The 25,660-nt window shown below is 43.5% G+C and overlaps 1 protein-coding gene across 1 annotated transcript in view; it reads right to left on the bottom strand.

The window, feature by feature from the left end:
* TENM1 (teneurin transmembrane protein 1) overlaps nt 1-25,660 on the bottom strand; it is a 384,715-nt gene that overhangs the window by 124,067 nt on the left and 234,988 nt on the right. The window contains exons 6-10 of the mRNA XM_081964396.1: nt 21,669-21,874; nt 17,311-17,521; nt 13,075-13,176; nt 11,221-11,415; nt 9,152-9,352 (exon numbers count right to left, since the gene is read on the bottom strand). Of these exons, the coding sequence (XP_081820522.1) occupies nt 9,152-9,352; nt 11,221-11,415; nt 13,075-13,176; nt 17,311-17,521; nt 21,669-21,874 (915 nt within the window). The remainder of the gene's footprint in view (nt 1-9,151; nt 9,353-11,220; nt 11,416-13,074; nt 13,177-17,310; nt 17,522-21,668; nt 21,875-25,660) is intronic.

Here is a 25,660-nt window from a genome sequence, read left to right as displayed (position 1 = left end):
TGGGTATGGTTGCCACTTTGAATTACTTATATATAAAAAAAATAAAGGTGGGGTGAAAATGTATCTAAAAAAAAATAAAGATTCACTTAAAAGATTTGCAGGTCCTTTTCAGAGCAACATTTCCTGCAGAAAAATCAGTCGGATACAAAATCCCTATTACAATTTAAAAGGTGAAGCATAAATGTATCCTGTATGTTCAATAACAAATCTGTTTTCGCCAACTTCCTTGCTGGTGTGAAGTCTAGTCGCTGATGCTGAAATTTAATTTATTTTGCCTCTGGGAGGCCTACTCGGATCCCACCACGTAGGGTTCCTGCCAGTGTTATTTGCATAGTAGGAAAGCTTTAATTGGTTGAATGATTGATTATTCCATTAAAACTTTACAGTGATTAATCAATAGGGGGCAATTTGGTCTGGATGTTTGTGAATTAAGGGCCCTCCTGTTTTACTTTGGAGGCCATTCTTCTTTGTTACTTAAAAGGGAACAAGCTAAAATGTTTTAAAGACAACCTTTCCTTTAAAAAAGAAGCATTGCCCACTTTTTAGGTTGTCCATTATCTGAAAAAGGTGAATAAAGCTGTAGCCTGGGGTACGTTATATTTTTTAACAGATTAACAGAGTTGGAAGCACTTTGCAGGCCATCTAGTCCAACCCCCCACTCAAGCAGGAGACCCTACACCATTTCTAACAGATGGCAGTCCAATCTCTTCTTGAAAACCTCCAGTGATGAAGCTCCCACAACCTCTGAAGGCAACTTCCGTTCCATTGGTTTATTGTTCTCACTATCAGAAAATGTCTCTGGGTGTTTCCAGGATGACTCTCTCCTTGATCAGTTTCCATCCATTATTCCTTGTCAGGCCTATAAGTGCCTTGGAAAATAGTGTGATCCCCCTTCCTCTCTCTGGCAGCCCCTCAAATATTGGAAGACTGCTATCATGTCTCCCCTGGTCCTTTTCTTCACTAGACTAGTCATGCCCAGTTCCTGTAACTGTTCTTGGTATGTTTTGGTCTCCAGTCCCCTAATCATCCTTGTTGCTCTTCTCTGCATTAAGAGTCTCAACATATGTTGAAAAAGAGGATAAAGTTTACACCCCAATTGTTCTTGTTAGGTATAGTTTCAGACTGTACTGTTATAGAGATTAATCTGATTTTGAACCTAACGACGGCAGCAAGATTGTTGGTGGCGCAATACTGGAAGAAGGAAGAGTTGCCTACCATCCAAGAATGGACATTAAAAGTAGCAAACTTAGCAGAGATGGCCAAAATTTCAGCGTATTTGAAAGATCATTTGGATGAGAAGTACAAGCTGGATTGGACAAGATGGATTGACTATATTCAAAATAAATACCGGACTAAAAAAATTCAGTTAGCGTATGAATGAAGGCATAAAGGACATTACAATTTATTTAAAACTAGTTTAATAAAGAGGGAGTTAAAGCACAAGTATAGTAATAGGTTAAAATTAGTTAGCTTATCTTAGCGTATGGTTGTTAAATGTTTATACCCTGTACTTTGCTCTGGGAGGTCGGAGCGAGGGAGGGCGGGAAGAGGGAAGGTGTGATAATTGTAAAACTTATTGAAAATTTTAATTAAAAAAAAAAGAGTCTCAACATCTTTTTAATAGGGTGGTGACCAAAACAGGATGCAGTACTCTAGGTGTAGTCTTACTAGGGCTTTATAGAGTGGTGTTAGTACCTCACTTGATCTTGATTGTTTACCTCTGTTAATGCAATTTAGGATTGTATTGGCTTTTCTGGCTGCCTCTGCACACTGCTGGCTCATATTTAGCTGGTTGTCCACTAAGACTCCAAGATCCCTCTCACAGTCAATGCTATTAAGCCTGGTTTCACCCAGTTTATATGTCTACTTTTGGTTTTTCTGTTTGGTTTAAACCAATCAAGCTGCTGCACTAAAACTTCTCGTGATGGGGCTGAGTCAGTGAATCCAATATTTTAATCAGGGAGAGCAAATGTTTCGTTGATTAACCAGCTGATTAAAGCTTAATGCATGCAATGTTAAATATAAAGTAAACAACTCTAAACAAGCTTCACAGCACAACCCAGCTTCATTTCCAGTAATTATCAGGTTTTTTTAAACCTTTAAATTGCCAGAAAATTATGTACAGATACAGCTGTAAACCACATGCTAAAATAACAACATCTGTTAGTTTTCAAGAGGCAGCTTCTAGGAACTTTCTCCTTCTCATCAAAAAGGAGATCACAATTATATTTTCTCATTTACATGAGCAAAAACTCATATGCATACCCCTTTGTTGTTAGATGTTTCAACAAAACTTGTTATCGGGTGCAGTTATTTAACAGGCAGCTCAATTGCAATGCAAATGGAAAGTGATAATGATATTTAAGACTCTGACAGTTGTAACTTTCACTGGGGTTCATTTGGATTTTAGGGATCATAAGCAGCAATATTAATTCAAATTGAGAAATATCATTTGATGTGTCAGAACAGAATAGACCAACCAGAATAGTCCTCTTCTAGACAAGGGATCACCAACCTTTCGGACCTCAGGGACCATTAAATTCATAACTTTAAATCCCACGGACCACCAATATGAATTAAAAAAAAAAGATAAATAGTATTTAGTGCAATATAAAAAATGCAAATAAATTTTCTGTGGACCACCAAAATTTTCTCATGGACTACCAATGATCCACGGACCACCGGTTGGTGATGGCTTTTCTAGACCAACCCCCTGCTCAAGCAGGAGAATCGAAACCATTTCAGACAAGTGACTGTCCGGTCTCTTCTTAAACACCTCCAGTGTTGGAGCATCCTCTGGAGGCAAATCGTTCCACTGACGAATTGTTCCGTCGGGAAATTTCTCCTTAGTTTTAGGTTGCTTCTCTTCTTGATTAGTTTCCATCCATTGGTTCTTGCTCTATCTTCAGGTGCTTTGGAGAACAGGTTGACCCCTCCCCTTTATCTTTGTGGCAGCCCCTGAGATATTGGAACACTGCTGTCATGTCTCCCCTAGTCCTTCTTTTCTTTAAACTAAACATATCGAATTCCAGCAACCGTTCTTCATATGTTTTAGCCTCCAGTCCCCTAATCGTCTTTGTTGCTTTTCTCTGCGCTCTTTCTAGAGTCTCCACACCTTTTTTACATCTCAACATATTTTTTATATTGTGGTGACCAAAACTGGATGCTGTATTGCAAGTGTGAATACTGTATTACAATATACAACTTCACCCATTAAACATTCTCTTGTACAGAATAACGGTGTGACAGAAACTCTGCAGAAATTATTTCAGCAAATATCACTTCAATCTTTTTCTGACTCCTGAGGAAACAAATCCACTTTTCATCACCCATATCTTTCCTAAACCTGTTCCATAGCCATCCTGCTTTGAATACCCTGCTCTGAATACTAAATACTAAATTTACTAAATACTAAAATGATATTCTTAAGAGAGAAATATTTGCCTCACTAAGTTTCTGTCAGGAATAACCGGAAGATGCCCTGCTCACCAAAAAGTTTTGAAAGGTTTCATTTGTACATATTTTATCATGGCTTCTGAACATGGCGAACATTAATCCAGAAATTTATTTTGGATACATTGAAAGAAAAGATAAGATACGGGACAAGGCACCCATGTGAGGAGGCCTGATTTTACAACCATTTTTACGAGAGCCATTAAGTGAAACACATGATTGTTAAGTAAATCATGAAGTCATAAATGCAAAGCTGTTCTCCCAAATGACCATTTTTTGCTGAAAATCAGCAAAAAACATCACAACTTACTACACCTGTGTCTGGTTTGCCAATTGCACAGGGGCAGATAGGACAACCCTCCAGAGGGTCAACGTCATTGCCCAGAGGATCATTGATTGCCCTTTTCCCTCTTTGGAAGAGCTTTATAGCTCCCCCTGCCTTAAGAAAGTTCAAAACATCCTCAAAGATCCATCTAATCTTTGGGCACCCTTTTTTTAGAACTGTTACCATCTGGCAGACGGTACAGGATAATGAAAACAAGGTCAAATAGGCTGAAAAGCAGCTTCTATCCCAGGGCAGTGACTGTATTGAATTCTACGGTATAGTGCCTTCTTAATGCAATATCGGATTTTCAATTTCAATTATATAGCATGTGCAGGATGTTTGTGCGTGTTTATTTTTATAGTTATAATATACACTGAAGATGGCATTTAATGTTGTTGTACAATGTGCAATGACAATAAATCCATCCACCCATCTATGCATCTCTCTCTCACCTACCTACCTACCTACCTACCTACCTACCTACCTACCTACCTACCTACCTATCATCTATCTATCTATCTATCTATCTATCTATCTATCTATCTATCTATCTATCTATCTATCTATCATCTATCTATCTATCATCTATCTATCTATCATCTATCTATCTATCATCTATCTATCTATCTATCTATCTATCTATCTATCTATCTATCTATCATCTATCTATCTATCTATCTATCTATCTATCTATCTATCTATCATCTATCTATCTATCTATCTATCTATCTATCTATCTATCTATCTATCATCATTATCTATCTATCTATCATCTATCTATCTATCTATCTATCTATCTATCTATCTATCTATCTATCATCTATCTATCTATCTATCTATCTATCTATCTATCTATCTATCTATCTATCTATCTATCTATCTATCTATCTATCTATCTATCTATCTATCTATCTATCTATCATCTCTATGTACTTATCTACCTACCTACTTATCCACCCATCCATATATCTCTCTGTCATCTACCTACCTACCTACCTTACCCACCCACCCACCCACCCACCCACCCATCCATGTATATCTGTCTGTCTTTCTGTCTGTCTATCTACCTACCTACCTACCTACTCAGCCACCCACCCATCCATCCATCCACCCATCCATCCATCCATGTATATCTCTCTGTCATCTATCTATCTACCTACCCACCTTAACAACATAAATTTTGGGCTCAGTTGTGGTCATAAGTCGAGGATTAGCTGAATATCCTCAAAGGCATTTATTCCACCGCATGACTTAAATGGAACCAGGATAGATATATTTTTCTTTTCCAAGAGGGGAAAGAAACGAAGCCTTCTCAAAGTTAACTTAAGTTCAGGCAGGAAAGTACAAATACAGAATGTGCTACTGCTGTTCCATTATGATTTCACGTATATATTTGAATTCTGGAAGCTGATTAATTTTTATCACCGTGATAAATATTGATTCGGAAGAGTTCTTGCTTGGTTTGTTCTGTTCTTTTTCTCAAAAGGAGACAACTGAACCTACATTAATTTAAGAAGCATTAAGAATTCACTTTGGATCCTTCATTTTAATTACTTAAACCAACAGAGTTCTCTAAGGTATTTCTCCCCTTAATAACCTCTGACTTGTGCGATGTAGGAAAAGTAAAATTAATGCTAAATATTTTATAATCCATACATAAGGATCTCTCTTTCTCTCTCTACCAAAACATTTGCTAGAATATATTTTTATATAAATTAAATTCCTAACACTAAGTCATTGCTGGTTAATTTATGCATTATTGTAGTGAGATAGAAAACTGTGTCCTCCGACAATTTCCCTTTTAGGTTGCCATGCTGTCTGCATTCTTGTTATCTACAATGTCATTAACTGCAGTAGATATAGAACGTGAGGTTGTGCTTATGTGCTTCTATATCAATATGTTTTGGAGAACAGTACCGGTTATCCATCTTGCATGTGTGCTTAACTGCCCAGGGAAATGAAAGATTCTGACTTCATATTTAATTGCCAAAAAGGCATTAAGAGTTATTAACCTAATTTTGCGAAGCTTCTTCTCCAGTAACATTGTATTGCTAACTAGGGCATACAATACCTTTGCCAGACCAATTCTCAAATACAGCTCGTTTGTCTGGAATCTGCACTGTATGTCGGACATTAATACAATCGAACGAGTCCAGAGATATTTCACGAGAAGAATACTCCACTCCTCTGCTCACAACAGAATCCCTTATGCCACTAGGCTTGAAATGTTGGACCTAGAACTACGCCGTCTACGGTCTGACCTAAGCTTGTCTGCAACAATGTCCTACCTGTCAACGACTACTTCAGCTTCAACTACAATAATACACGGGCAAACAATAGATACAAACTCAAGGTAAACCGCTCCAAACTCAATTGTAGAAAATACGACTTCAGTAACAGAGTGGTCAATGCCTGGAATGCACGACCTGACTCTGTGGTTTCATCCTCAAATCCTCATAACTTTAACCTTAAACTGTCTACTGTTGACCTCACCCCATTCCTAAGAGGTCTGTAAGGAGTCCGTGCATAAGCGTACCAGTGTGCCTACCGTCCCCATCCTATTGTTCCTATTTATTTGTGCTCATTTCTTATGTATATACTCATACCTGCTTATACTTAGATGTTTATATGTTAGATTCATACTTACACTTGTTTGTTTCATACATGCTTGACAAACCAAATGTTTTTTTTTTTAAATTGTCTTCTTACTTCTTTTATTTCCTGCCTCAGTGAAAGGGAGCCAATACTGAAGCTGTATTTACACCCAAAGACAAAATTTTATATTTTAACATCCATTCATTCAGAGTAGGTGCTGCCCAATTCCTGAATCAAGCTGGACTCTGGACAGCTCACAGTACCAAGCAAAATATTTTTGCACTTGTGTCAGAAGCATCGAAGTGCTTCTGGATTGAAAGGATTAGCCACTGACATCACTGTTGCCTTGGGAACGCCCAGTTGGAGTCTCCATTTATGTCCCCTGCAAGAGCTGGAGTGAAGGACGAGAGCTCAACCCCACCCCAAAATAACGCTTGGCTCTTGAACATGGGCCTGCTAATCTCCTGCCCAGCCTCCCAACCACTCGAGACGCCACAGTCTTACAAGGCAACATTAACAAATAAACGGATAGCAGATCCAAATCAATGAGTAAAACTCACATATACCAATAACAGAGAATATTTGTTCTCTGGGTTGAAATGAGGTTCTCTCAGAACTTGGTTGTTTTCTTGCAGATGTTTCATTACCCAAACCAGGTGACATTTATTTTGTTTTATTTGTTTTATTTATGTTCATTTGTCAACAAGTACAAGGAAACAAGTATGAAATGAATGGAAAAATGGCACAAATAAATGGATATAAATAAGCAAAACATAGCCATAAACACATAAAAAGAGTACATAGAAATGGGAGAGTAGGACAGGGATGGTAGGTACGCTGGTGCGTTTATGCACACCCCCTTAACATCATCAGTGCTACCATGTTTCCCCAAAAATAAGACCAGGTGTTACTTTCTTTTGTCTTATTTTTTCCCATGTACGGGAGGCCCACTTCTTCCGCTTGGTCGTGGCGGGGCAGGAGGCCACGTGGTGCACCAGTGCCGCCATCGTGAGGTGGGGAGATGGAGCTGCCCCACGCGCCCTGCACTGGCTTACCTCAGGGCCCCCACAGCCAGGCCATCCACGCCATGACACCTGCCTCACCTCGCGGCCGTGGCACCAACACGCTGCTCAGCCTTCTGCTCCCTTGTGGCCACAAGCAAGCAGAAGACGTGGGTCAGTAGTCATGTGACTGGGTGGGTGTGGCCAACTTTCTTTTTCACTTTCAGTTATTTTTTTAAAAAATAGCTTCCGACAGTCGCGCAGCTCAGCTGTGCACACATAAAAACATGCCAGGGCTTATTTTTGGCATATGTCTTATTTTCGGAGAAACAGGGTAGTACCAGGCATCAGCTATCAGAGAACACTAAGGGCCCCTCACTCACGTATACACATATACACCAAACGGGGCTACAATCATTACTATAGTTTGGGAGAAGAGTCAGGTTTTTAAGGCCCTCTGAAACACCATCAGGACTGGGAACCACTTGGAGTTCAAGGAAATCTTCTGTCAGGTCTGCAGCCAGTTCCTTTTGGGATCTTTGGCCTGCCACACTAATATTGTTTGTTTGCTTGTTTTATTGGATTTATATGCCACCCTTCTCCCAAAGGACTCAGGGTGGCGTACAACATTAAAAAACCCAAATCCCGAAAGTTAAAAAGAAATTAAATACATATCCAAACAAACAAACCCAATTTATAGGACAATACATTTTAAAAATGAGATAAAAATTAAGAGGCCAGGCCGGCTTGCTGGAAAAGGCAACTTTTTAGGGCGCGTCGGAAGGACCGGAGGTCAGGGATTATGCGAAGCTCCGGGGGCAGCTCATTCCAGAGGGAAGGCGCTCCCACAGAGAAGGCTCTCCCCCTGGGGGTCACCAGCCGACACTGTCTGGCCGACGGCACCCTGAGGAGTCCAACTCTGTGGGATCGCACTGGATGGTGGGAGGCTAATGGTGGCAGTAGGTGGTCTCGCAGGTACCCTGGGCCTAAGCCATGGAGCGCTTTAAAGGTCATAATTAATACCTTGAATCGCACACGGAAAACAACTGACAACCAGTGCAGGCCGCCTAAAAGGGGTGTAACATGGGAGCACCTAGGTACCCCCATGATAACCCGCGTGGCCGCATTCTGGACCAGCTGAAGCCTCCGGGTGCTCTTCAAGGGCAGCCCCATGTAGAGAGCTATTCCACCCTACTATTCTGTTTCATTAATGGGAAAATGGGAGGGGGGATTGTAAGCAGTGAGATACTATGTAGCCACAACAAAATTCTTTCTAGAAAGGCAAGGTCATCCTTTGTCTGTATACCTCTGCACCTGACCGGAACTGGATGGGTGGAACTCCCAGCATGGCAGTGGGAGATTGGACCATGTGACGGACTTGTGGGTGTGGGGGAAGGATATTGAACTTTCAGCTGGGTGGGGAAAATTGGGAAGCTCAGATTCGGGTTTTCCCAGATGTGCCAACATGACTCTCTTAATAAATTGGAACTTAGAGCAATACTTTGCTTCAGACTCTGATTTAATTTTGGATGTTATTTGGAACCCTGACATCTTCATTCTCAGGAACTTTGAGAGAGCCAGATAAATTTTGCTTAGTGCAGATGAGAAAGTAAATTCCTTTCGCGGTTCCTTTTATTTTTTGGTATCCAGAATCATACTGTTAAACTTTCCCTGTTGACCATGTTAGCGACACCCATATTTGGAGGACAATACTCTCCTTTATCCAAAAGTAAACTGTTGAATGCATTTGAGATGGATCAGAGCCGAGAAACCTTACCGGATGAGCAATCGGAGCCTGTCCACTTTGGGTCACAACTGCACAGTCCTGTCTCCAGGACAAAAGTGCCATGACCGGAACACTGTTCTTGACAGATGGGAAGTGATGTTTCACAGTTGACTCCACCCCAACCCATGGAACAGTGGCATTCTCCTTGGACACAGACTCCGTGACCAGAACACATAGGGTCTAAGCAGTCCTCTGGAAGATAAAATAGGAAAGCAAGGACATGAAATAGCCAGCAGAAATCAAGTAAAAGTATCCTTACGCTTTCAAGGATAAGGTTTGAAGACAAACACACCCTCCCCTTGAAGCTTCAGATTGCCAAACTGTAAAGCAAACTATATTACAACTAAGGGACAAAGGAAGGTTTAGCAAGGTCCAGACCTTCTGTATATACATAATTTTGTATTTATTTATTTTGTCATGTTTGTGTAGTGTACATTGGAGGTGGTGACCCTTTGAGAGCTGCATGCGACAAAATTTCATTTTAAAGTGTACATTAGTGTAAATTTGTGTACATTCGAAGTGACAATACATTCTACTCTACTCCACTCTACTCTACTCTAATACAAATTCCTTGTGTTTCCAATCACACTTGGCCAATAAAAAAATAAAGAATTCTCTTCTTCTCTTCTCTTCTCTTCTCTTCTCTTCTCTTCTCTTCTCTTCTCTTCTCTTCTCTTCTCTTCTCTTCTCTTCTCTTCTCTTCCTCTTCCTCTTCTGCCCTGCCCTGCCCTGCCCTGCCCTGCCCTGCCCTTCCATTCTAATTCTAATTCCTTGTGTGTCCAATTACACTTGGCCAATAAAGAATAAAGAATTCTCTTCTCTTCTCACCTTCCCTTCCCTTTCTATTTCTATTTCTATTCTATTTCTATTCTATTTTTCAGTGTTTAGCAGGGTCCAGAAATTCAGTCAGAACTTTCATAGCATTGGAGGAGATGATACTGAAAGATATATTGGAACTCAACTCTCACCAACCCCACCCAGTTGGGTGGATCTGAAGGAATTACAACAGCTTCTAAGATTGCTGGTGTATTTTACCCAACAGATTAACCCGTGTAAAGTTTTTGCTATCATTAGAAACACAGTAATTCTTCAGCTAGAAAATTAGTTTCTCCGTTGCTGGAATTCATACAGAGAGGAATTTTAACACTCATACGATTTTGGAAGTAACATATTTAATTCTAAATAAGCAATGGCTCGATGTTAGATGGCGAGATGGACAGCAAATAAATTTAATACATAAATAAAATCAAATTAAATAAACAAATATTGCTTTTATTTTAATCTGCTGATTCAGTTTTCAAACATTTTTTGTATCCTATGTACCGGTAAGTGGAGTGAATGTTTAATTTTATTTCCTTTAAGAACAAGGAAAAAAAGGAAGGCAGTAAAAGTCACGATTGAACAAGATGCTGGATTTTATCAGCGGGCGGAAGTTTCCAGCAGGAATCATTCCACGTTCAGAATAGCCCGTTTGAGAGGTACAGGCAGTCCTTGACTTAAAACACTTTATTTGGTGACTGTTCAAAGTTACCCTGGCACTGAAAAAAGTGACCTATGACCATTCTTGACACTTATGGCCATTGCAGCACTCCCTTGGTCATGTGATAAAAAAACTTTGCAACTTGCACATAATTATGATGTTTTCAGTGTCCTGGGGTCATGTGTTTACTTTTTGTGACCTTCTGATAAGCAAAATCAATGGGGAAGCCAGATTAACTGAACAACATTGTTATTAACTTAATAAGTGCAGTGACCTAAACACCAAGGCAGAAAAGGTCATTCAATGGGGCAAAACTCACTTAACAAATTTTCGCTTAGCAACATTAATTTAGGGCTCAATTGAGTGATGGTGAGCTGGCCACACCCACCCTAGCCCTCCGAGGTCAAACACAACCCTGATGGGGGCCTCGATGAAATTGAGTTTGATACCCCTGCTGTAGAACATCCCATGAGAAAGTGTTTTGTACACCACTTTCGGCAGTCGGTGCAATGGCTTTTTAAGTACCAAACCTTTTGACACTTTGGAAGTAGATTTCCAAGAACAAAAAAAAGAGACCAACCTTCTTCGCAGATCTCTCCTTTATAACCTGGGACACAAATGCAGATTCCCATGATACATGTGCCATGACCAAAGCAGGTGGGGTCGATGCACTGCTCCTCTGGGACATCACATTCTGCTCCTTTCCACCCATTGCGACAAACACAGTGGCCCTGCTCGTATTCCCCGTTGCCACTGCATAAAACTGGGCAGGAATCTGTGGAAGGAAGATGCAATTTGGCATCAATAATCTGCATCGGATCATGTCTTCATCCGAGAAGCTTCTGCAGTTCTAACTTTCATGGAGAAGCAAAATGTTTTCAAAGGAAAAACAACAACAACCCCTGTTCTGACCTAGGCTTCCTTAAAAAGAAAGAAACAGAATCTTGGTCCTGACACAGTCTCTTTTATTTACACAACTGTGAGTTCCTTTCATTCACAGTCAGCAAGGCTTGGCAAAACAGTCTTTCAGAGGAATATTTATCAACACGAACCTTATCTCACTTGGAGAGCTGCCAGATAACTAGTTTCCAAATGCAGGGCAAGGCAACACTTGGCACAGAGTCTCTTATAGTCACAAACAGAACTTTCCACTCTTGAAACAACAGAAGAAACAAATTGTTTCCTGCAAAAGCCCCCTCCCCGTTTGCTCCTCTTTTGTTTGCTATGGGAGGGGCCAATCATCTGCAAGGTGTGGCTTAACTCCCAAGTTGATCCTGCTTTCTTAGTTATTCTTGTCTTCTGGTAGCTCTGTGCATGCGCACACTGGGAACAGGCTCCAGTTGTTCCTCTGCCTCACTGTTGTCTAGCTCCCTCTCTGCCTCTGATACAGAGCCCTCATCTGAGCTTTCTTAAGCCCCCAGGACTGGCCCCTGTTCCTCCCCAACCTCCTAACTGCCTGACTCTGCCGCCAGCTCCGCTGGCCACCGGCGGGACACAACATCACCTACCCAGGAAGTCCAGTTGCCTTCTGAAAAAAAAGCATCTTTGGAACAACCGTGATTTCTTTTTAATATATTTTTTAAAAATATATGTAAGTATTGAATACATGAACAGTGTGGAATCTGGATATTGGTAGTTTTGATGCAAAATAATATTGATCATATTGATCATATCAGTTACATTAATCATACTCACATAATTATAATAATATTACAGATATTAAAATTAAAGTTATTAACATGTTAGTATTTGCTTCACCATGTATAAAATGCTTCCTCATTTAATTATTCAATATTTTAAAACACAATTCTAATAACCATGGTAATATTCTTTAAGTACACACAATAAAATCATATTTCAACTTCTAATCTTTACATTACATATTAATTTTAAAATATTATATAGGAATATGCATAATAATATTTCCCCCCTTTCTAATTTCTACCTCTATTCTAATTCAATATATAAACAGCTGTGTGTGTATATGTTCCAGAGCATAACTCTGGAACGCCTTGAGCAATTTCAACCAAACTTGGTACACAGATGACTTAGTCTCTGGAAACAACTACTGTGGGGATAAGACACCCTAAAACCCATTGGGATGTGTGTTCTGTTAAGATACAGCCTGTTGTGCCTTAAAATGGCTTCTACTGTACAGCGTAGTGGAGTTTGCCATGGTAACGACTTCATAATGCTCCACAAGGGGAGTCCCTCTGGTAAGGGGAAAAATCCAGCATTAGAAATTATGTTTGGTCCGGACATTTTCCCCCTATACATAAATACCCGGGCAATGCAGGGTTATCAGATAGTTCTTAATAGAACAAATCTTATATTAGGAGGTATTTTATTTCTATCCAGGGAAGATGGAGCATCTCCATAGAGATGTAGGAATGTTTGTATACTTGGGTGAGTGTGTTCAGCTTCAAAGCCATACCTCGTGCGCAATCAGGACCGAGGAATCCCGGGAAACAGTGGCAATGGCCAGAAATGCATTCTCCGTTTCCATTGCAGTTAGTAGAGCAATCATCCATGACTTCTGTTCACAGAAAGACCAAAACAAAACAAAAAACAAGAAATGCATACTGGATGTGAAAACTACCTTCTCAAACAAGGCCTAGCACACCACACAATCATTTGGCAGGCGATGGCAACAACTAATCCCATGCCTAGTACTCAGAATCGTTGTAAATTAAGGCAGGGGTACCCAAATTTAGGCCAGTGGCTGACTTCCGGGCTGGGGCCTATTCACAACTAGGCTGCATGAGTGGTGGTGCAGGCAACCTGACTCACTCAAGCAGGAGGCTCACATGCTTGCACAGCCCCACTTGTGCGAGAGGCAGGCGCATGGGACAGTGACGGGCACATAAGCTCATCATCTCACATGGGAGCGGGGGACACAGATGCTCGTAGCCCTACTCGCATGAGCAGGGGGCACAGACCCCTACTGCTCACACAAATGAAACTGTTTACATGCATGCATGGGCCCCTGTGGGGTGTGGTCCACTACCAGGCTGTGGCCTATTGGCATCCCGACTTACTCAAGCAGCGGGCAACTTTTCCTCCCACAAAAGCATCCCCTCGTTCCTCTCCCACCAACCCAGAAAGCTCAGGGAACGCTGAATTACTCCAACAATGGATAAATATATTGTCTCAACATATAATAGCTCAATTGTCTCAGCCATTAGCTTTCACAGTTTTAATTCTAACCTAACTTCGGTCTTCACTCCATGTTTAAGAGGTCCCTAAGGGGTCCTAAGTTGTTCTAGGTCCATAAGTTCCCTGGTATGTCCGTCGCCCCTGTCACATTTTGATTTTCTTATTTTTGTTGCTCAAATTTGTAATTTTCTTTGACAAATAAAATAAATAAATCTTGCCTGGATTTGCATATTTGCAATGGAGCACGCCAATGGGCTGTGTGTATTTGTGTGTGTGTGTGTGTGTGTGTGTGTGTGTGTGTTTTCTCATCTGGTTCCTTCTGTTAAGGGAAATGACAAATCATCCAGAGCTGATCTGTGCAACATGGGCTGAGTAGTCCTGCAGGGACTTACTGTAGCTTCTACTACCCTGACATGGCATGGCTGAAAATGTCACTTTCTTTTTCATTTCCCCTAAAATATGGAAGGCTATGATCCTCCACTTTCATTTAGGCTTTTAATGCACCAATGAATTTCAGGCTAATTTCGAAGGTTAAGACTGGAAATTTGCCTTTCAAAGATCTAGTATCTACCTCACTGAGTACTCCCACTTTTCCAAAAAGCCAACAAAACCTACCTATGCACTTTCTAGTTGCACTCACTCACTTGAAGCTTTCAAGAAGAAATTGTGTCAGACCTGTAGTTATATTCCTTTTTAGGATCTTTGGCCTGCCACACTTTCTATTATTTCACTGTGCTGTTTCATTAGTGTAGTAATTGGGAGGGGGAGAATAGAAAGGAGTAGAATTGAGGAATGTGTTCTTGTCATTCTTTTCTAGAAGCCCAAGGTCATCTTTTGTCTCCGCACCTCTGCACCTGACTGGAACTGGCTGGGTGGAGATGCCACCGTGGCCGAAGAAGATTGGACTATGTGATGGATTTATGGGTGTGGGGATAAGATCATGAACTTTCAACTGGGTGAAATCCCAGGAAGCTTTAGATTTGGGATTCCACAGTTCGTTGCCAACATGTCTGACTTATTAAATTGGAACTTTAAGGATAGTTTTGCCTTGGACTCTGAATTAATTCTGCATGATATTTGGAACGCTGACATTATCCCAAATCTCCCTTTAAAATTACTTTTATAGGGGTACTGAATCCCAGTTCTGACCAACCCTGGGCAGTATGAAATTTCAGTGAGGATGGAGTAAGGAAAGAATTGCTTTGGACTCTGCATGATAATTGGAACACTGACACATTGTTTACAAGCGTTTGTGCATCCATATTTTCAATTACGTATACAATCACAAAATTTCCCTCAAATATAACTAAGTACCTCATTTTCATTGTACATCATATATTCAGTTACGGTTAATATTTCTTTCTTTTCAGCAAGCCTAGTTCCCTTGCATCCTTAATTGTCTATTTCATAACAATATACCTTTATGTAATCACTTATCTCATTCTAATTATTTTTACAGTGTGAAAGAATTTTCCGACTGTTTATGTTTATACTGTACATCACTACTCTCCATTATGCATAGTCCCGCCAATCATCCATCAAGTATGCTTATGTTCATTGTTGTCCTTGTACATCATACATTCAAGCAGAAATGTTATTCGTTCTAACCAAACGACATGCTGTATGTAATGGATGAGAGTTTTATATGTTACATGTTGTTGGTTTTTTATGTTTAAAAATAAAAATAAAAAATAGAAGACATTGGGCTGCCATTTGTCAGAAATGGTATAGGGCCGTGATGGCAAACCTATGGCACGCCTGCCACAGATGGCACACAGAGCCATTTGTTAGGGCACGTGAGGCATTGCCCTGTCAGCTGACTTCGTTGCCCTGTCAGCTGACTTTTGAGGCCGTTTTTCGCCCTCTGGAAGCTTCCTTGCAGCTTCCAGAGCGTGAAAAACCAGCCCTATGGGCAAACCGGATGTGTGGAAACAGAATTCCGGTTTGCTCATAGGACCGTTTTTTGCCCTCCAGAGCCTGCAAGGAAGCCTCCTGAAGGCCCCTGAAGGCCCCAGAGGTCGAAAATTGGCCCAACGGACAAACCAGAAGTCACCATTCCCGAACTTCCAGCCTCCCCATAGGTCTGTTTTTCACCCTCCGGAGCCTTCAGGGAAGCTCCTGAAGCCTCCGCAGGGCCTCTGGGGGAAGGCTGTTTTTGCCCTCCCCCGGCTCCTAGAAAGCCTCTGGAGCCTGGGGAGGGTGAAAAAACTGTGCCAAAAGTGTGTGTGTGTGTGTGTGGGTTGCTGGTCACGTGTGCATGCGGGCACAGGGGGCTCCATGTGCATAGCATTATGGGTGCAGCATGCCCACGCACACCCTCCCCTGCGCTCCCCCCACTTTTGGCACAGGAGCCGTAAAAAGTTAGCTATCACTGGTATAGGGTTTCCTGCTTGGGTGGGGGTGGGGGGTTGGACTAGATGACCTACAAGGTCCCTTCCCACTCTATTAAACTGATTGTAATGATATCATACAATGCAAATCTGCAAATCTCCAGACGTTTTGGAAGCCAACTTGGTTCACTGTAATATAGAGCATGCAGAATTCTTGGGGTTTTTTTACAACCCAGAATCATAAACCAGGATTTCTTGGATAATGAATTGTGCTTGGCTTGGGAGCCACAAGCCATGATTCTCAGATACAGCTGAAATTTTAAGCCTCTTTGTCCATGGAAAGCGCAGATAATCAAGAATTGAAGCTTCACATTTCATCTGAAGATACTCTGCTGTCTTTGCAACTGAGCATTCCTATTTAAATTAATCTTAAACTCCACAGTACTGAGACCACCAGAAAAATCTAAATGTTCCTATGCTACTGTACAATTGCATTTCAGAATTTCATGTTCCCAACTAATCTGGAAAGAAAATCAAATTGTGAGTGGCAGGTGGGCTCTTTTTTTTTTCCTGCGAAGCCATTTCAATTTTGTTTTCTTTTTAAACAATCTGGTTTAGTCAAAGTATAGATCCTGCCAATTGTAATTATTCATGCTAATCTTGTTTATATAAACTGATTCAGAGCCTTTCAGAACCTAATAAACACCAAATATGTGGAGCTGATGAAATAATGATCACACATATATCTGGAACGCACGGTATGTGCTGAGACCAGCGGTGGGATTCAAATAATTTAACAGCTGGTTCGCTGGCCTAATGACCAGCTGGGAAGGCGTGGCTCGGTGGTCATGTGACTGGCTGGGCATGGCCAACTCAACGTCACTCAGGTCGATGGGTGCTTCGCCTTAGCTGTAATAAGGGTTAACCGGAGAGGCAGATTCTGTGAGTAGAGCAATCAAGATGAAGCTAGAAACAACACCAGAATGTTTCCTTCCTGCCTTCCTTACAGGATTAGCCTTGTAAAGTGAAAAAAGGAGATTTCTTCCAACAACCGGTTCTCTGAACTGCTTAGAAAGTTAACAACCAGTTCTCCTGAATAGGTGCAAACTGGCTGAATCCCAGTACTGGCTGAGACCCTACTGTCTCCATCAAATCTATGAGAAAATAAAAATATGATCTCTTACCAATTGCTGTGGTCAGCATAAGGACTTGCTCCACTTTCTTGCCGTCGTTGTAAAATGCCATGTGCCACGCTCCTTGGTCCATATATTCTATGAAACCAGTTTCTTGCATGGACATTAAAATTAGATTTCTGGGCCCCTGGTGAGATTCTTCAAAATGTCTTGGTTCCTGTTTAATTAGCTGTTTTCCATCCATTAGTTTTACAAAGTCAAACTGAAACAGCACAGATTACAGAAATGATCAAATGAATTCTTGTTGCCTTTCATCTCAGAGGAATCCTTTACTTATTTATATTCCATTCCTTTTCTCCTTGACATCGAGAGCAATGCGTTGCCTCTTCAAAGTTACTTCCCAAACCCAAACTAAACTTAGCTTAAGTTCACCGATTCCTTCCACAACCATTAAAAGGAAGCTGATTTAGTGCTTTGTGAATTAGATACTAATAACCTGTCTTTGATTGAAGCATGGACGTATTTGAACAAGTATTTTAATCAGTTGGCAGATTTGGGCATAGAACATTATCCTTCACCAGATCCATGCTGGTGACCAATAAAGGTTCTTGTTCTACAATCAACATAGTACTAGCACTTAGACGTACAGTTTTTATCACTTCACAGTGCATTACAGCAGTCAATAAGGATAAATTTTCTGACAGTGAAAGCGAGCAACCCATGGAACAGAAGTTGCCTTCAGAAGATGTGGGAGCTTCATCACTGGAAGCTTTCAAGAAGAGATTGGGACTACCATCTGTCAGAAATGGTATAGGGTGTCCTGCTTGGATGGGAGGTTGGACTAGATGACTTACAATGTCCCTTCCACCTCTGTTAATCTCAAAGCAGTTTACAGAGTCAGCATATAGCACCCAGCAATCTGGGTCCTCATTTTACTGACCTTGGAAGGAAGGATGGCTGAGTCAATCTTAAGGTGATCACAACCGAACTCCTGACAATGGGCAGAGTTAGCCTGCAATTATGCATTCTAATCACTGCACCACCATGTCTCGTCTTTTATCTAACCCTGATATCTTGCTCTCTATATAGGGATTCTAGACAGAGATTCATTTATCCAGTCTTGAAGAGGTTTCCCACCATGGGGTGTGATTTCTAATTATTATTACTTCTTTCAGATCTGAACTCAAAAATATCCTCCCAAGTTGTCCAGTTTTGTGCTACCATCTGTACTATCAATTTTCAGGCACTTAGCTATTCGTCCCTTTTAATAACACTATTTTTATTTTATGACTTATGTTCCCATTTATTTTTAGATCTCATTTTCTGCATTGTATTTTTGTTTTATGTATCAGTCCTACCATTAGATATTTTACTGTACAGAGAGTCCTCAGGTTAGAACCATTTATTCAGGGACCTTTCAAAGTTACGACAGGGCTGAACAAAGAGTATCTGCGACCAATTTTTTGAAATTCGTACCCCTGCAGTATTCCCATGGTCACGTGATAAAAATCTGGATGCTTCATGGCCAACCTTCATTTATCATTGGTTTTAATGTGGTTTTAACTGTGAGGGGTATCTTGGAGTCTTAGTGGACAACTAGCTAAATATGAGCCAACAATGTGCAGCAGCAGCCAAAAAAGCCGATTCAATCCTAAACTGCATTAACAGAGAGATACAATCAAGATCAAATGAAGTACTAATACCACTCTATAAAGCCTTAGTAAGACCACACCTAGAGTACTGCATCCAGTTTTGGTCACCACACTATAATAAAGATGTTGAGATTCTAGAAAGAGTGCAGAAAAGAGAAACCAAGATGATGAGGGGACTGGAGGCTAAAACATACGATGAACAGTTGCAGGAACTGGGCATGTCTATTCTAGTGAAGAGAAGGACCTGGGGAGACATGATAGGAGTCTTCCAATATTTGAGGGGCTGCCACAGAGAGGAGGGGGTCTACCTATTTTCCAAGGCACCTGAAGGCCAGACAAGGAACAATAGATGGAAACTGATCAAGGAGAGATTCAACCTAGAAATAAGGAGAATTTTTCTGACAGTGAGAACAATCAACCAATGGAACAGCTTGCCTTCAGAAGTTGTGGGAGCTTCACCACTGGAAGCTTTTAAGAAGATACCGCCATCTGTCAGTAATGGTGTAGGCAGGGTCTCCTGTTTGGGCGGGGTGGGCGGGTGGGGTTGGACTAGATGACCTACAAAGTACCTTCCAACTCAGTTAATATGTAAATCTGTAATTTACGGCCAAATTATGACCCTATTTCCCCCATCTGCCCAGGGTGTGTCATAAATCACATTCTCCAAGAGAGCACTTTCGTGGGCTGTAGAGATCACGCCTCTCCAGCTGCTGTGGGTAACCGGGGAGACAGCCTTGAGAAAGATATGTGTGGAATATGCTTCTGTTTGTGGCTGCCATGCTGAGTCATCAGTTCCCCATCCCCTTTGCCTATGGCAACTCGAGAGCAGGCCAAGGATGCTTTGCAAGTTGACATCAAGAACACCCTGGAAACTTTCTCTTTCTCTTTGAGAAACTGCAGTCCAGAAAACACTGCAGACAGTGCAATAGCCAGATGCAAACTGGCAAATATTGCTTGCGTAACAATCCATGACCAAATTTCCACAACATTTATGTAACACTAGACTGCTTATCATTTCAATCCATAGGGCTGGGATAAAGGGAAAAGTGAGAGGCTTTAGCAAGGACAATTTGTGTTGCGCCCCAATTTTTTAATTTCCTAAAAATAGACAGATTAAGTCAGGCAGAAGCTTCAGCTCCTTTTTTGTAATTGCTAACATAGAAGCAAAATATGAAAAAAAAAAACCACACCCATGCCCCATCTTTTTAAAAACATTTTTGGGGAAACTGGCTCAAAGCTTGTATGTCCTTAAAGTGTTCCCTAATTTTTTTCAGAACAAAGGCATGGGCAATTAACAATGTACATGAAGTGGTTTTTCTTGTGCATACATACTGTCCAAAAGACAGAAGAGCAAATTGTCTTGGAGAAGTGGCTGTGGGACAAAATGGAAACTATTTATTTATGAAGACACAACATTAAATGTAGACATTCAGGGAAGAAAGATTCCTTACCCTTCGAGTGTTCAAATCTAAAGACGGGTGTGAATCTTTATCCTTTGTTTCCAACGAAAACAAACAATAAAGGCAAATCTCTTTCTCTTTTTAGGGCTATATGAGATATTCTTTCAAAAGGCTGTCAAAAGGTGTTAATTAAATGAGGATGATTCACTGCTCCGGGGAAGATTTATAGTTGTTTATAAATGAACAAAAGTCAGGTTGTAGATATTTCTGGGACTGTTTGCAGTTCACCCCAGGAGGCAGTAATAACTATCATGAAGTATTCTAAATATGGGGGGGAAATATATATTTTGCTTTAGACTTTTCTCTAGACTAGCCATGGACTATGGCTAGTTTAGAGAAAAGAAGGACTAAGGGGACATGATAGCAGTATTCCAGTATTTGAGGGGCTGCCACAAAGAAGCTTATTTTCCAAAGCACCAGAGAGCAGGACAAGAAACAATGAATGGAAACTAATCAATGAGAGAAGCACCCTGAAATTAAGGAGAAACTTCCTAACAGTGAGGACAATTAACCAGTGCAACAGCTGGCCTCCAGAGGTTGTGGGTGCTTCATCACTGGAGGGTTTTAAAGAGGCTGGATAGCCACCTGTCTGGAATAAACTAGAAGAATTCCAAGGTCCCTCCTAGCTCTCTCTGAACTGAAATTCAAAATCAAGCAACTGTCTAAAAAGGTAAAGGTTCCCCTCACACATATGTGCTAATCGTTCTCGACTCTAGGGGGCTCATATCCATTTCAAAGCCAAAGAGCCAGCAGTGTCCGAAGACGTCTCCATGGACATGTGGCCGGCATGACTAAACACTGAAGGCGCACAGAACGCTGTTACCTTCCCACCAAAGATGGTCCCTATTTTTCTACTTGCATTTTTACGTGATTTCGAACTGCTAGTTTGGCAGAAGCTGGGGCAAGTAACGGGAGCTCACTCCGTTACGTGGCACTAAGGATTCAAACCGCTGAACTGCCGACCTTTCTGAATGACAAGCTCAGCATCTTAACCCCTGAGCCACCGCATTCCTTAAGCGACTGTCTATTGCTTAATACAATTACAGCTGGAAGATTTCCTGGGTTTCATAGATTTGGCAAAATTGTTTCCCTCCTTGCCTGCTTGCATACAATGAAGAAAAATTCTCAATTGCTAAGAAAGAATCATGATAAAAAAAAGACTCCATGATAAAGAAGACACCGAGAAGCAAGGCTGTTCTTGAATGAGCTGTTTAAGAGTGAACCTCACTATCATTTGGGGGAGCCCAATGCACTGTGGAACAGCTAACCTTTTAAAGAGTAGACAACATTACAATACCTGGGTGTGAGTGGGAGGAATATTGCGCCTGCCATAGATCCCAAGGAGAGAATCTTTTGCCAGGGAGACGTTGAATTTCAGGTACAGTGGATGATGGATCGTGATCTGGAACCGCCAAAAGAGACCCGGTGGGATCGTCTGCATCACCTGATCTCCAATTTCAATCTCTCCCGTGTCTATTGCCTGTCCCTTCTGAAATACTATATCTCCAAAAGAAAAAGAAAAGTTACGAAGAGAAAGAACGTTGGTCTTACCTGAACGTTTTTTTCTGGAGTAGTGGAGGGAGGGGTCACAGCAGGGTTAACACAGCCTGATTGGTCCATTTGACTGAGAGAAAACTTCTTAACCTTCGCCTTCTCCCGTTGGTTCCCAGTTTCCGCGATGTCACGGCCAGCATCTGCAAGCAAACACAAAACAAGGACAAGCCCCCCCGGGGCCTCCCGATTCTACACCTCCCGGACCCTGTCTAACTAACTAGGGCGGGAAATGTGACCCCTCCCTCCACTACTCCAGAAAAAAACGTTCAGGTAAGACCAACGTTCTTTTTCCAGTAGAGTGGAGGGAGGGGTCACAGCAGGGACATACCCACGCTACGTCCCCGGGCGGGCAGACTGGGTCCCAGGTGAGGAATCGGCCACCACCCTCTGAAGAACCCTCCGGCCAAAAGATGCCTCAGCCGAGGCATAAGTATCCAAACGATAGTGCCTAATAAAAGGAGTGGGGGAGGCCCAAGCGGCCGCCCTACAAATATCCTCGAAGGGTGCCCTGGTGGCCCAGGCCGCCGAAGTAGCGGCACTGCGGGTGGAGTGCGCAGTGATCCCCGATGGGGGAGTCTTCCCAGAAGCTCCGTAAGCCTCAAGTATGGCCAACCTAATCCATCGTCCGATGGTGGAAGAAGAAACCTTGCATCCTAACGAGCCTGGGCGAAAGGAAACAAATAATGCCTCCGTCCTCCTAATGCCCTCAGTTCGCTTTAGGTAAATGCGAACAGCCCGGCGAACATCCAGCTTATGCCACACTAACTCCCGCTCCCTTGAGGGATTGGGACAAAAATTCGGGAGTACGACCTCCTGGGCCCTGTGAAACTGTGAATTCACCTTCGGAATGAACGAAGGATCCAAACGAAGGACCACCCTGTCCTGGTGTATAACACACAAGTCACTGCGTGAAGAAAGGGCCCCCAACTCCGAAATGCGCCTGGCCGATGTAATGGCCACTAAAAACACCACCTTAAGGGTAAGCAGACGCATGTGTACCGTCCTAAGTGGCTCGAACGGGGAGCTCGTCAGAGCCTGGAGAACCAGGGTCAGATCCCAGGTCGGAAACCTATGGACCGGAGGTGGACGGATGTTAGCCGCCCCCTTCAGGAAACGCTTAACCAGAGGAGAACGGGAAAGGGTGAGGGAACCCTCCCCCCCCAGAATGGTGGCCAAGGCCGCCACCTGACGCCGGAGCGTATTATGCGACAAGCCGTCCTCCAACCCCTTCTGGAGGAACTCCAACACGTTTGGGACGGTAGCTCTAGAAGGATCCAACCCCAAAGGGATACACCACTTTGCAAACGCTTTCCATGTGGCATTGTAAATCCTAACCGTGGACGGCCTCCTAGACGCCTCTAAGGTGGCTATAACTCCCGATGACAGCCTCTGCCCCCTCAGGACCCTCCGTTCAAGAGCCAGGCGGTCAGATGGAGCCACTGAGGCCCTGGGTGATGTAAAGCCCCCTGACTCAGAACGACCTCCCCCGGGGGAATCCTCCAGGGGTCTGCTACCGACAGCTGGACCAGGTCCGCGAACCAGGGTCTCCTCGGCCAGTAAGGGGCTAACAGGATAACGAGAGCCCTCTCTGTGACTATCTTCCCTATCGTACGGGGAACGAGGGGAAGGGGAGGAAAGGCATAAAGAAGGCCCGGGGGCCACCGGCTCCTGAGAGCATCCGCTCCTTCCGCCGACGGGGACTGGAACCGGGTAAAGAACCGGGGCAGCTGAGCGTTGTCGGGAGAGGCGAACAGATCGACCAGAGGCGTGCCGAACCTGCCGCATATCTTCTGAAACAACTCCGGGCCCAGTTGCCACTCGCCATCGTCTAGGGTTGTGCGACTCAGCCAATCCGCCTGAAGATTGGACACTCCTGAGATGTGCTCCGCCACTATGGAGGCTAAGTGTCTCTCCGCCCACAAGCCCAACAACTGCGCCTCTCGCCAGAGAGAACGTGAGCGGGTGCCCCCCTGGCGATTGACATGGGCCTTCGTCGCCACATTGTCCGTAAGCAGGAGGACATGGTGCCCCCGCAGGTGATGACGAAAAGTCCGTAGGGCAAGTCTCGCGGCTTTCAGCTCCAGCCAATTGATGTTGTGGCGGAGATCCGAGGCAGACCAACGTCCCTGGGTCATGTCGGAGTCCATCACGGCCCCCCAGCCGAAGAGGCTGGCATCCGTCGTCACGGTGACTCTCTCGGGCTCCCAAAAGCAAGCCCCCTGTTGCAGCGCCGGGGACATCCACCACTGAAGAGATAGTCTCACCTCCGCTGGTAGAGGAACTGGCCGCAAGGAGTTGCTCATCATCCTTCTCTGGACCGGGATCAAGGCCCACTGGAGAGGCCGCAGATGGAGCCGGGCCCAGGGCACTATCCCTATGCAAGAGACCATCTTCCCCAGAAGTTGAGACAAGGTCAGTATGGAAACAGACCTTCTTTTTTGTACGGAGGAGACCAGCTGGCGCAGGCTGGACAAGCGTTCTGGAGACAGGCAGACCCTCCCTGACTCGGAATCTATCACTGTCCCTAAGTGTAGGATCTGCCGGGACGGGGATAGGTGGCTCTTGGGAAAGTTCACAGAAAACCCCAACGCCTGAAGCCAACGGATCGTCAGCCGAAGATCCGACTTGGCTCTGAATAGGGACCCCGCCTGAACGAGAACGTCGTCCAAGTAGCACTGAAGTCTCACCGGAATGGAACGCAGGTAAGCCGCCAGTGCTGCCAGGACCTTGGTGAATGTCCGCGGAGCTGAGGCCAAACCGAACGGGAGAGCCCGGTATTGGTAATGCCTGCCCCGGTGAGAAAACCTGAGATAACGCCGGTGAGACTGAAGGATGGGAACGTGGAGATAGGCCTCCGTCAAATCTACTGAGGCCATGTAATCCCCCCTCCGAATGCCCTGCAGAATCGATTTCAGGGACGCCATCTTGAACCGCCTGTATACTAAGTAGCGGTTCAGGCGTTTCAGGTTGAGAATCGCCCTCCAACCCCCCGAGGATTTTGGAACTACGAACAGGTGGGAGTAGTAGCCCAGACCCCTCTCCTGCTCCGGAACGACCTCCACTGCCCTGATTTCTAGAAGATGGGCGACCGCGAGGTCCATGAGGAGACGTCGCTTCGGATCCCGGGCCGGGGGAAAAACCTTGAAAAAACTTGGGGGATTGGAGAGGAATTCTAACCTTAGGCCGTGGCGAACGGTCGCCCTGACCCAACCGTCTGACGTGATCCGATCCCACTCGTCCGCATACAGTGCCAGGCGGCCTCCGATGGGATGACTCGGGTTTGAGTCATTTCCCTCTGCGGAAGGGGCGGCCGCCCCCCCCACGAAAGGGCCGCTTGGACTGCGGCTGAAATCTAGAACGGTCCTGAAACCCCTGTCTGTTGAATGACCTGTCCTGCCTGTACGGTTGGTATCGCTGGTCCTGATCCCTGTCATAAGACTTGAACTGGGGCCTGCGATAGGGGTGACTACGTGACTCTGCCTTCTTGGTGGATGTAGGCATGACTTTCTTTTTATCTTTATTCTCCACCAAAATCGGATCCAAGGAAGCTCCGAACAAGTTTGGACCCTCAAAGGGAGCCGCTACTAGATCCCACTTGGCTTTATAGTCTATCTGCCAGTTCCTGAGCCATAGGAGCCTACGAGAGGCCACCGAGGTGGCCAAAGCACTAGAACCAAATCTAACAGCGTCTAGGGTCGCATCAGCCGAATACTGACACGCTGCCATTATTTTAGC

Source organism: Natrix helvetica (genome assembly GCF_964273705.1).
Source record: "Natrix helvetica genome assembly, chromosome: 11".
Classification (NCBI taxonomy): Eukaryota; Metazoa; Chordata; class Lepidosauria; order Squamata; family Natricidae; genus Natrix; species Natrix helvetica.
This window is presented reverse-complemented; position numbering and strand designations above follow the sequence as displayed.